An 11584-nucleotide genomic window follows, 5' to 3' on the forward strand; every position below is an offset into this window, starting at 1 on the left:
TTATTTCATAAAATGTAATCAACTTGGGGTGTCTTGTAAAGTTGTAAGCAGAAAGTTTTTGGTGCAAGTTGTGAAATCCTTAAAAGATCTTTTGCGGTTTTATGTAGTATCTTGACAAATGCACAAGATGTTCATTGCATCAGATGCCAGAAGGCAGGCAACTTATTCTGATCAATGTGTCAAACATCCTATACACTTAGCAGAACAGACACTAACCATGAAGTGCATGGTTTTGTCAATAAATTATACAACGAAGTCGATTCTAATAAAGTTGGAAGTTGAGGAGTTCACATTGATTCCGGAATCGAAGGATTCAAACCATATGAGGTTTCTGAATTGTTGATATTAGTTGTCGATGGTAGGACGACTGACTGGTTTGATGGATGATGATTCGACATGTATAGTGTTGCATGTGCTGGGAATTTAGGGTCCGTGGATGCAATTCTTCTGCTCGTATTCATCAGTGGGTTTGCCTCATTGTAGTCTGAACCTCTCTGATGCGTTAGTTGCACTGTCTGCAGTGTTTCTGGCAAGTAAACTGGATTCAGACCTAATCCATTTCGCATAGTCAGCATCTACAAAACCAGCAATTCTATGAATGATTAGAGCATTGATGAACAAAAACTTGAATTATTAACAATGATAGGTAGTGACAACAGAGTAAAGATTCTATAAATTGAGTCTTCAGACACCGGCATATATTGCTAACCACAATTACTTCTGTTTGATGTGGTCTATAACGACCTTTCATGAAATTTTTACCTTCAAAGATGTCTAGAGGTTCTTACTTCTGATTGCATCAATAGTTTTTAGATTGAACTATTCTTTGCTTGCTATTTGATTTCAGCTCGAGACCCCTCTTCTACATCTAACATCTGATGCTATGTTAAAAACCTAATTCTCCCAACACCGTAATCCTTTAGTATAGTGTGTAACCAAATCATATAAAATTTATAAGCTCAGACATAGTTTTTATTGTTCTTGTAGACTTTCCATGGTCCATTGCAACCTCAAGAAACTGCAACTTTCCAGATAATATCTGTTAGCATCAATGAGTCCGCGGCCATAGGTAGAGCTATCAGTGGTTCATGGTTATGTAGCAAGAAATATTTCCAAACTGCTGTTTGTGCCTTGTATTATCTTACTTCTTTACCACAAGTTCGAACCAACAAAGAGTGAGCTCACTAAATTACCGTACTCTAAAATTGTTTGTCTTCTAGTGTCTAACAACGAAATTTCACAATTACACACAGTAGGATATAGCATGTTACTAGCATTAACAACTTCTACCTCCAACAATTAGATGCACAATCTTACTAATTCTGCAACAGAAAGATTAAGGTTCATGATGATATAGATCCGGAAAAAAGGCTCTCCTAAAACAGTTTGACAGAAAATGCGTACCTGTACTTGTAGTTGAAGCTGTTTAAGATACTCAATTGCTTCATCAAGCATAGAAGCCTTATCAGTCTATCACGAGAACAAAAGACGAAAACATTTTTCAGAATATATATTTAGACATTCAAACCAAATATATAACTTAATTTCTCCCAGGAAAACAACAAAAACACAAAGCACCTTGTTAGAATTCGGAATCAGGTTCTGCAGTGCTTTCAGTTTTTCGTTAATCCTGCTTCTCCTCCTCTGTCCAAAAAAAAAAAACATATAACTTCATTCATCGAATTATTTCCAATTAAGTTCGAACAACCAACAAGTTATAGCCTAACTTTTTCCGATAAATTATGAATCTCCGCTGCTCTAGTCCTCTTCGACGAAGAACGCGGAGGTACTGAATTAGCCGGCACCTCAGGCTCTTCAGGCTCCTGCAATTTCAAAAAAACAATAAACTACCGATCATCAAAAACAATTGTACATATAACAAATTACACTCACACACTCACCTCGCAGCCAAAATCAAACTCATCAGCCTCATTACTCCCCGAACCATTCCTCCTGATCGGATCAGAATTCTCCGCGGACGACGAGAAATGCCCGAGCGCATTCTCCTTCATCTCCGGCGGAAAATAAGCAGCATGATCCGCGAAATCAGAAGTAGTCCTCGGCTTGTATGATCCATAAGGCGCAGCCGCGGCGGAGCTGTGCAGCAGATTATGAAGAAAAGACGACATATCTTCTGATTCAAGCGCGGGAGAATCACGACCGTTGGTGCCGTACAGATCTGCCATTGTAAGAGATCACACAGAGATATCTTCTGCTAGGTTTTTGTTTGTTTGTTTGCCGAATTGTGGAGGATTAAATAATAATGTGTGTGCCTGCCGAACCGTTTTTAAACACACGCAGTCTGTGTGTGAATAAGGAGAGAGAGTGGGTGTTTTATCTGGAGGTTGTTTAAAAGTTTGTTGTGATTATAGAGGGGATTACAGAGGGTTTTAGCTTAAATTTGATTTTCTCCCGCCTTAATTATGTTGTACGGTTATGTTTAAACCAAATTAACCCGGGATCGTTAGGGGAGGGTTTAAGTCTTTAACTAGTATTCTAGTAAGCCAACATAAAGTTGCACATAGTTTTCAAGTAAGTGAAATTATAAATTTATAAATTATTATCTTCTAAATTTAAGAGTGAATCATGAATGAATCATATTAAATAGTTTTTATAAATTATAAATATTTTCAGTAGTAGTCAAAATTTTAAATTTATTAAATTATCTATTGTGAAAATTGGGTTGGACGATAATCGAATTCACAGTTTAGTATAATAATTTCTTGTTATTTGGATAACATAATTTTATAAAAATGATGTTATTATTTCTTTTTTATATTTAAACTAGCATGTTTTTTTTTGAAAGAAACTAGCATGTTAATATAATAAAATTTTATAAAAATAAGAATTATTATTATTTTTTGATATATATAAACTGGCATGTCAATTTTACATTTAATTGATCAACTTGTAAACCCTTTTTCTCTCTGATTGTGAATGAATTTTAATCAATACATGGTCTAAGAAACAGAATAAAAATATTTGTTAAATATTTGAGCACGTATATAATAATTGTGATAGGCTAATAATTATACAAAACATATATCTTTCATAGGAGGTATCATCTCTATATATAAATCAGACAAAATTAAATTTAATGAGATTTTTATATAATCAATAGTCTTTCACGAGTATCAATCCCTTCTATATCATTGCCCTTTAATTTTTTATGAATTTAAGTTCAATATCATCATCACAACAGTATATTTAAATTCTGAAAATTAGAACCCCACCTCGCTGACAAGCATAAATTGGGGAAAAACATCACATACAAAATGTTATAGCCCATTAGTCCAACAATAACGATAATAATTATAAAAAACTCTGCATGACAGAACTACTTTAGACTTTATGTGAACAAAAAAGCTAGCAACAGTTAAATAAATAGTGATGTTAATAAAATAAATTTGAACCCATTAGTTGACCTAAATAAAACTGGTATGATTTTCGTCCCTTTTGCCAAAATGCAGCATCATCTGCGTCAGAATATAATTCCTGAATCCAGATTACGTGCACAGACACAGTTGCGTGCATGTAACATGCGCAGTTCTGAATTTTGCGCTTTCATATATGCAGATGTGTCTGGACTTTAATTTTGATGCTAAATCATGTTTTCATATTCATTACCAGAGTCATCAACCAGTGCTTATAACTTAATTGGACGTTGATATATTGGTAGGTCAGTAGACACTTTTTCGTCAAAATATTTCGAATCAAAAAATCTAAGAATTTATATGTCAAGTTAGTAGCTCCCGAGACTCGAGGGATTGGAAGCTGCTTCTGACTTATGCTTTTCTTGACCCGTTTGTATAAATAAGTATAAACACTTTTAAGAAGTCGAGAATGTTAGCTTCTCTCTCGCTAATTGTCACTAAAAATCCGAAGGAGAGGAGATTGGAAAAGGCAGATGGTAGTGAGAAATGTGGTGTTTGTAGCAGGAATTGTTGGGTTATCCGAATACTGCAAAATCTCAAAAGAAATCTTATCACGGATGGAATCAGTCGTCACCCTCGGGCTCGCTTGGCCACCGAAAGGCAATCATTTAGGGACAAGAGGTGCCATTCCCAAGGCCACCTAATATTAATTACTACTACAAACTTGGACTTTCAACTTGCTCCACATGCCACCCCTCTGCCATCTTTGAATTTTATCTCCTTTTCCTTTTCAAATAAATGCATCTTTTTGAAAATGACAAGGCCCTAATTTTCACATACCATCAAGCTTCAAAGCTTTCACCTAAGACCAAACTATTGTATCACAAGAGCTTATTGTAGCTCCATCTGTTTCATAAATGTTACCACCACCCTCTGGAGAAGTAGTATGTCTCACTCGGAAGTAAAGTAGGTCGAAACTCGAAAGTTCCAGGTCATATATGTACAGAAGCAGAGATCATGGAGCATACACAAGGGCAGGGACTGTGCTGGATGAGTCGATGACCACTGTCATCTTCTGTTTCTTGCTCTTGGCTGGATGAAATCCTTAAATCTTCGACTGTCATACAAATGTATGCAGTTTTCAGATTTTCATTCACCCCCCTGTAATGCTATGTTATCCAAATTCCATATGTGTCAGACACTCAACACTTGGACATGAATAACTCCGACATTTATTTTAAGCCAAAAATATATAAAATTTTCAAATTATTGCCGAGACCGACATTCCAACATGTATCCATGTTGGACACTTTTAGCCGAAACAGGATAACATAGCATAGCTGCAATGCAAACATGCTTGGTCATCGACTCTGCCTAATGTATAATTATGCTGATCTACCCGCACCCAAGCAAGTCCTAAAGCAAGACATACACCCCCCTTGGACATTTGAATGTGAATTGTGACCTAACAAACATAATTTGATGAATACAAGTGTACAATTACAACTAAGAGTAGGTTCAGACATTACCATATGGCTCCCTTCATTTTCCTCGTCCACCTGTAGATGATAATATGCACAGAGACTTCAGCCAATCATCTTTAGAGGCCGAATTCTCGAAACCATCTTAAATCAAAATGAGCATTGAAAGGGAAGGGGGAAAAAAACCCAACTCAAAAAAATCCTTGAATCTTTTAAATCTTTCTATAAGATTGTATGCCTTTCTTACCAAAGGCGAAAAACAACTAGTCTATTTGGAAATTTGAATTCTTAAATTTTAAAAAAAAAAAAATCCTCCACATTGGAGATAATAACAGAGTCGAGAAGCGATGCATGGAAAATTATCCAGCTGCTGAAAAGTGGTCCAATTAGGGACATTATTCGCCTAGCAGGTTGATTGAACCGTAGTTAGGCAAAACATAGATCCGCAGACCACTCAATTTAATCCGTCTCAGTTGAATTAGGAAGATCATTACTTTTCTTTAGTATCCCCAGTTGTTGCTTTACATATGGGGCACAAATTCTTTTGCTTCAGCCATTGTTTGATACAGTCAGTATGAAAATCATGCCCACACTTCAGCTTTCCAAGTTCATCTCCGTTGACATACTCCTCCTGAAAAGTCAGTACCCTTGCTTATTAGATTACTAGAATACTGCTTTGATAAAACTGTAATTGCAAAATGCTTTAATCAAGACAATGAGAAGAAAATAAGTGACAAGTACCTGACATATGCAGCAAGGTTCAGACTCCTTTTGATCTTTTGAAGTTGCCTTGTACTTCCTCTTCTTCAGACATTTTTTCATTGCATTTTCACTCAATCCAGTATTCACGTATCCAATGCGATCTTCCAGCGCCAACAATTCCTGGAAAGCCAATACATTTGGTGTCAAATAACAAGTACGAAAATAAAGAAGTTAACGAGCATTCAAAACAAAAACTTAGAACAAGTCAAAGCTAACCTCATAGGACATGTTATCAATATCAAGCCTCATATCCCTGTGCCCATCGTGATCAGCCATCCCAAATAAGACAGACTGGTCAAGCATCATAATGTCCTAGAACAAGAAATAAATTTTGTAAGAGGAATGTTAAAAGGATTATCATTTGTAAACCCCAGAACCTCATACGATGATGATAAAAACCCGACTTCGACTAACCTCAAACCTCAAGCCCTCACCCCTACGCATTTGAGCCAATACATTGCGAATCTGCTGCATAGAAAATAAAAGGTAAGCAGCGTGTAAAGTGCTTTCCACTGGTAAAGAATTACCAATGCACCTTATAAAGAACATTTTGCAGAAACAGAATTTGACACAACAGTGCCCACATAACTAAATGCTCTTATAATGATTCAAACGTAATCAGGATACCAAAATAAATACTTGGCAAGAACTGCCTCGATCTGATAATACATTTTTAGAAGAAACGAAAAAACTGCTGGCAGAACAAGTAAAAACTATAAACAACATCGTGTATAACAACAAGTCAAAACACATACAATTTAACGAGAACTAACAAGAAAACTGATGGGGCAAGTTCACCGAACATTATAATCATCACCATACCAGTAAACATGAAAAAGCAGAGATGACACCAATATATGACATAGAAACGAAAAGAGGGAGTTTACATATTATGTCCGGGTTAACGTGAAACGAATGTCTGTTAAGAATTAGTGCGGACGTGAAGAGATAAATATATGTAAATAGCCTGTTGTGGATACTACAACATACACACTAGCTGGCCCGATACAATTCTTATAGCTTTGGGACTCTTGGGATAAGAAGAATTACTTAAACTTGCAACTCTATGTATTCATATAAAATATTTACTAGCCAAGTTTAATACTTTCCTAAAGTTTATGCCCCATTCATATTTATCCTTATATTAAAATAAATATTAAAGTTTATGTAATTAAAATTAATTATAGTTTCAGGTCTTAGTCTCCATATTAAGCTACTAGTCCTTGTTCAGAATCAGATTAAATGTATTCATTAGTTCATAAGATGTAATATAATTAAAGGAATATAAAAGTGCCTATACATATGAATATAGAAGTAAATAATGTTCCTAAAAAAGCATCGACATATCTACATCACAAAATACTCATTTTTAAATTATGCGGGGAATTGTTACAAAAAAATATGCGGGGAATTGTGACAAAAAAATATGCCGGAAATGTTTCAAAAATAAATATGCGGGAGAAAAAAGAATAAATATTAACCATAAGATGCGGATCAAAAAATTCAAGGCTAGAAAATCTGATCAAAAGGAATAATCCTACTATGAATATATAAATAAATAATTATAATGTGCCAAAAAAGAATTAACTTAATTATAACATAAAACACTTATTTTTAAAATAAAAAGGAAAATCATTAATATTAATACCAATCATAAATTATAAATAAAAAACGTAAGGGATAGGAAATCAGACGAAAAAGAATAATCCTACTACCAGTCAAAATATAGAAATTAATAAATAACATATATAATTCAATGATATGTATTAATATTATTTTTATCTGTAAAAGTTAAATTGTTTTGAAAAATATATAGTTAAACTAATTTAAAATAAGTGACCAAATTAATATAGAAACTGCAGCTCAATTGAGAAGTAAAGTGACATTAGGATTCTATTACCAATGGATTAAAACATTACATGCCTTAACAATCACAAAACAATCATGTTAAAAAAAAGCTATCAAAAGATAAAGAAGTAATGATACAAAAGAAAAAATGGAAAAGGTTCCTACACACTTGGGAAAATGCTTTAATGCTGAGACCATTAAGAGGGTACCTAATATTTCAAGGGTAAAATTATTAAATTAATCAAGAACATACCTCAGACACAAGCCTGCTTCTTCCTTCAGGGGCAGTGGCAGCAGCTAAAGTTCGAAGTGAAACGGGGATTCCAAAAGCACCATCATAACGTCTAGTTGGTAAATTTGCAGACCTTGACTGAGGCAAATGATGCCCCTGGTCTCCAGATGGAATGTTCGTCCCTTGTGCAGAAGCAGGAGTACCTGAAAGAGCATTGCTGGTCTGACCTCCAGATTGAATACCAGAAGAGGATAACAAGGATCTTCGAACCAATTCAGACAGTCTGCGTGAATGTTGTGGAGAATTACGAATACGGACCGCGTTAGGGGCAGAGGTGGGATTGGAACCAGCAGCAGAGCCATTGTGAGGAGCAGCAGCAGAGACACTCTGAGGAGCAGCAGCAGCAGAGACACTGTGAGGAGCAGCAGCAGAGACAGCAATGTTATTCCCACTGGTCAAACCCCATGGACCTTGTGATTGAGTTGAAGCTGTCATCCCAGATGGTATAAACATGTGATGCTCCAACATATTTTGCTGCAAGATTCTTGACCTTGCTTCGTAATGAGATGCAATACCTTGATTATCTCCCGGGATTGCAACACCTGAAGAACTGCCAGGTCTTAAGCTGGAATTTCTGTTCCACCTAGCAGATTGTAGATTGTGGTGCATAACAGGGACATGTGCAAGGGAGGACTGACTTTGCATTATTCCACTGGACGTAATTGCTGGTGGTAACAAATCCAAAGGACCATTGACGGGGGTACTCCTTTGTGGTTGATGGCGAGTAAAATAATCAACTGGTCCAACAGCAGTCCCTGCTGCAAACGCATTAGCTGGTGAGGAATCTAACTGATGTGAAGAGCTGAACCTTAAGCGCAAGTTCCTATGAGAGCTTTCAGAAGTTCTTGCTGCAGTTACAGCTGGAGGAATCTCTGAAGGAATGCCTCCTGCACTCACTTGAAATCCTTGATTAAACCGCTCCAGTTGACTAGTACCACTAGCATTGTCTGATGGTAATGAGATGTTTAAGCTGTTGCTGGCATTTGGACGAGCAGTATGCCATGCGCTACCTCCAGCCTGCTGATAGTAGTTTGAAGTACCACTTCCAGACGACTGTCCAATGTCTCCGTCCATAGCTTTTCTTTTACGGGATAAATGACGACCTGCTGACGAACTACCTGGTCTTCCATCTCTGTCCTCCACATATCCCCCAAGATGCAGCCCATAAGGATTAGAAGAACTGCCACTAGACGGTAATCGTGCATTCACTGATGAACCAGACTTGAATATATTGGGGCGTTCCACAATCTGACAATCATCACTACCTTGTTCCCCAGATCCTGCATTAATGTTAAAGTCCTGAGAAACAGCAGAACTCTGCACAAACACCGGACCATTTGCATTCTGACTATAACTGTAACTACCAGCATTCACAGGGAAAACACTTGCAGTTTCACTTTGCCGGATGGGACCAACTCCAGAAGAACCAATCATTGAAGACCCCCATACAAGCTCAGAGTTCTGTCCACCATGATCAAAAAGGCTTTGTGCAGCAATAGAACTTGATCCACTCGTATTCCCTACACTTACATTTTGCCCTTCTGAATTGGTAGCATTCAGATATGTAAATGCTGTATTACTGAGTGACATATAATCTGGAAGCTGGTTCTGTTGAGAACTCTGCATCTTATCCCGATTCTGGAAATCAGCAAGCAACAGGTAAGAACTAAGAAGCCAGTATATTCATTACCACAAGTAACTACATAATGCATAAAATTGGGAGAACCTCAGTGACATAGGTTCGTATGTGAAAGAAAAGAATATTTAAACATGGGGCTTCAGCCATAAACATCAATGCCAATCTCAAACAAAACAAATTATATCAATTCAGGAAAGTACATGATGCATAAAACACAGAAGCTGTATGATGCTCGCCAATGTTAATGGCAAATACAACAAATAACACAAAGTCCTGAGGACATAGTTAGCAAAAGACTTTTCTTTTATGTTTTCATCTTTAGAAACAAGAGATGGTTTGCAAGACATCTCAGATACTAAAAAACAATTCAAAGCCACCAAAGTAACAGTTCTTGAGCCAAAAGTCAAGAATAGGCAAAACATATAACATGTTGATACCTTAATCAAAAGAATAATTAACTTGAAGAAACCAATTTAGCAGTAGCTTATCCCAGAATGTGTAGCCCAACAACAACAAGGATTAACAGAGATTTTAGAAGAATGAAACCCTTCTAAGAGGGTAGTAAAGTCAAATTAAAATTCAGAACCAAGCCTTAGAATATGTAAAAGTCTCAAACTTTACCTACTAAACAACATCCACTCAAACAATTTGCACAACCAATTCACAGCAATGACAAGAAACAGCAAGACAACTATAATCATCAATATATAACACACATAGATGGATAGATACACACATATAACACACAAATATACATAAAAGGATGCACAAAGAAAGAATTTTTGAATACAAGAAACACAAAAGAACAAAAACCCATAACAAAATCATTAAAATCAACAGGAAAACCATGAAAAGATTGTAACTTGATCATGATCAAACATATAAATCCACTTACAAGGTCAGCAGATGGATCTATGGTCAAAATCTTGACAAATCAAATGATCAAATATATAAAGATATATGTATGTATGTATGTATCTTGATAACAGAACCAAAACTTAGTAAAGAGAGAAAGAGACAAAGAGAGAAGAGAGGAGAGGGAGGCTCAGAGAGAAATGAAATGAGAATGAATGAAACAAAGGGTGTTTGATAAAAATTAAAAAAATGAGGATTAATTTAAATTAAAGAAAAGACAGTAATGTTTGATTTACGAAATGACCCAGAAGATGAAAATGAAATGTAATGACGAGAGAAAAAGATAGTGTGAAAAGGCTCTTCTTAAGCTTAGCAGTTTTCTTTTCTTTCTTTCAAGAAAACAAGAGAGAGAGAAAGAGGGAGAGAGATTGAGAGAGAGTTGGGAGAGATGAGAGAGGGGGGAGAGAGATTAATGTGAGGTATCATATGTATATTCATTCAATACAATTCAATACAACCAAACCCCATTTGCATTGGCTTATAATACATACAATCTACACACATAACACAGGCCTTAAAGCAAAGGTGTCATCTTGAGCCGCTTACCAAATGTCTCTTGTCTCTGTCTTTCTTTTCCTTTTTTTAAACGCCTCTCTCTACAAATCTTCTTACACCTTCTCTCTCTAAAACTCTGAAACTCTGAGAGCAGGCACAAGTACAAAATCTACCGCTCTATATATAAAGAGAGTATGTACCGTGTATTTTTTATTCAACGTCTCTCGTTTGTTTCTTTTAGTAAATACAATTTTCCAAGAATATGATCTCACCTAGCTTAATAACAAACAATATGCATTGATTTTGAAATATGGAATAAATGCTACCAAAAAGATGGTAGAATCTCTTTTTCTAATTAGTGGTGTGATTATATTTGTAACTGTTATAAATACGTTTTAATATTTTAACACTATATGCCAATATATGTGGTGGGCCACTTAGTATTTTTTGGCAAACTGCATGGAATATAATATCTTCCAGTTTTCTCCCAGTTTTAATTTTGTATATTGCTATAACTGGCTTAGCACAATGTATATTATATATGCAATTTTATAAAATGGAAATTAGTATAAAATCTGTTTTTTTTAAACAAGGAAGATTATTTATATTTGAAAGGTAAATATGTTATAAAAAATTGGCATATGTTAGTTCATGCCTTCTGATTTTGAATTATATAATTCAAATATAATATTAACTAAACTACTGTATGCATGTTTTTATAAAGAATATAAAATTTATAACATATATATCGTATGATAAATTAATTATGTTTAATAAT

The 11584-nt window shown here is 35.4% G+C and overlaps 2 protein-coding genes across 5 annotated transcripts; both read right to left on the reverse strand.

The window, feature by feature from the left end:
• Positions 1-76: 76 nt before the first annotated feature.
• LOC108221052 (transcription factor ALC) lies at positions 77-2329 on the reverse strand. Its single transcript, XM_017394953.2, has 5 exons — positions 1902-2329; positions 1728-1823; positions 1579-1644; positions 1405-1470; positions 77-575 (listed from the first exon to the last, which is right to left on the reverse strand). Exons 1-5 carry the CDS (start codon positions 2184-2186, stop codon positions 288-290), a joined length of 801 nt encoding a protein of 266 aa, XP_017250442.1. The 5' UTR covers positions 2187-2329; the 3' UTR covers positions 77-287.
• Positions 2330-5046: 2717 nt separating this feature from the next.
• On the reverse strand, positions 5047-10999 carry LOC108223657 (probable E3 ubiquitin-protein ligase RHG1A). Of its 4 annotated transcripts, none has more exons than XM_064093313.1 (6): positions 10858-10999; positions 7719-9395; positions 6032-6082; positions 5834-5929; positions 5597-5737; positions 5047-5486 (listed from the first exon to the last, which is right to left on the reverse strand). In XM_064093313.1, exons 2-6 carry the CDS (start codon positions 9381-9383, stop codon positions 5346-5348), a joined length of 2094 nt encoding a protein of 697 aa, XP_063949383.1. In that variant the 5' UTR covers positions 9384-9395; positions 10858-10999; the 3' UTR covers positions 5047-5345. The 4 variants fall into 4 exon arrangements, with proteins under 4 accessions (XP_063949383.1, XP_017253502.1, XP_017253503.1 ...); XM_017398013.2 differs by having other exon boundaries at positions 6032-6085; XM_017398014.2 differs by lacking the exon at positions 10858-10999 and adding an exon at positions 10292-10756.
• Between the last annotated feature and the right edge of the window lie 585 nt (positions 11000-11584).

Source organism: Daucus carota, chromosome 5 (assembly GCF_001625215.2).
Source record: "Daucus carota subsp. sativus chromosome 5, DH1 v3.0, whole genome shotgun sequence".
Classification (NCBI taxonomy): domain Eukaryota; kingdom Viridiplantae; phylum Streptophyta; class Magnoliopsida; order Apiales; family Apiaceae; genus Daucus; species Daucus carota.

Bases quoted from the DNA above. Each gene is read 5' to 3' on its own strand.
- LOC108221052 (XM_017394953.2), bottom strand. From the start codon at position 2,186: ATGGCAGATCTGTACGGCACCAACGGTCGTGATTCTCCCGCGCTTGAA. The intron at 1,824-1,901 runs GTGAGTGTGTGA...TTGAAATTGCAG, and splicing joins AGTTTGATTTTGGCTGCGAG to GAGCCTGAAGAGCCTGAGGT. The intron at 1,471-1,578 runs GTGCTTTGTGTT...TTCTCGTGATAG, and splicing joins TGATTCCGAATTCTAACAAG to ACTGATAAGGCTTCTATGCT.
- LOC108223657 (XM_017398013.2), bottom strand. From the start codon at position 9,383: ATGCAGAGTTCTCAACAGAACCAGCTTCCAGATTATATGTCACTCAGT. The intron at 5,738-5,833 runs GTTAGCTTTGAC...TTGGCTTTCCAG, and splicing joins TTGATAACATGTCCTATGAG to GAATTGTTGGCGCTGGAAGA. The intron at 5,487-5,596 runs GTACTTGTCACT...CTGACTTTTCAG, and splicing joins AACCTTGCTGCATATGTCAG to GAGGAGTATGTCAACGGAGA.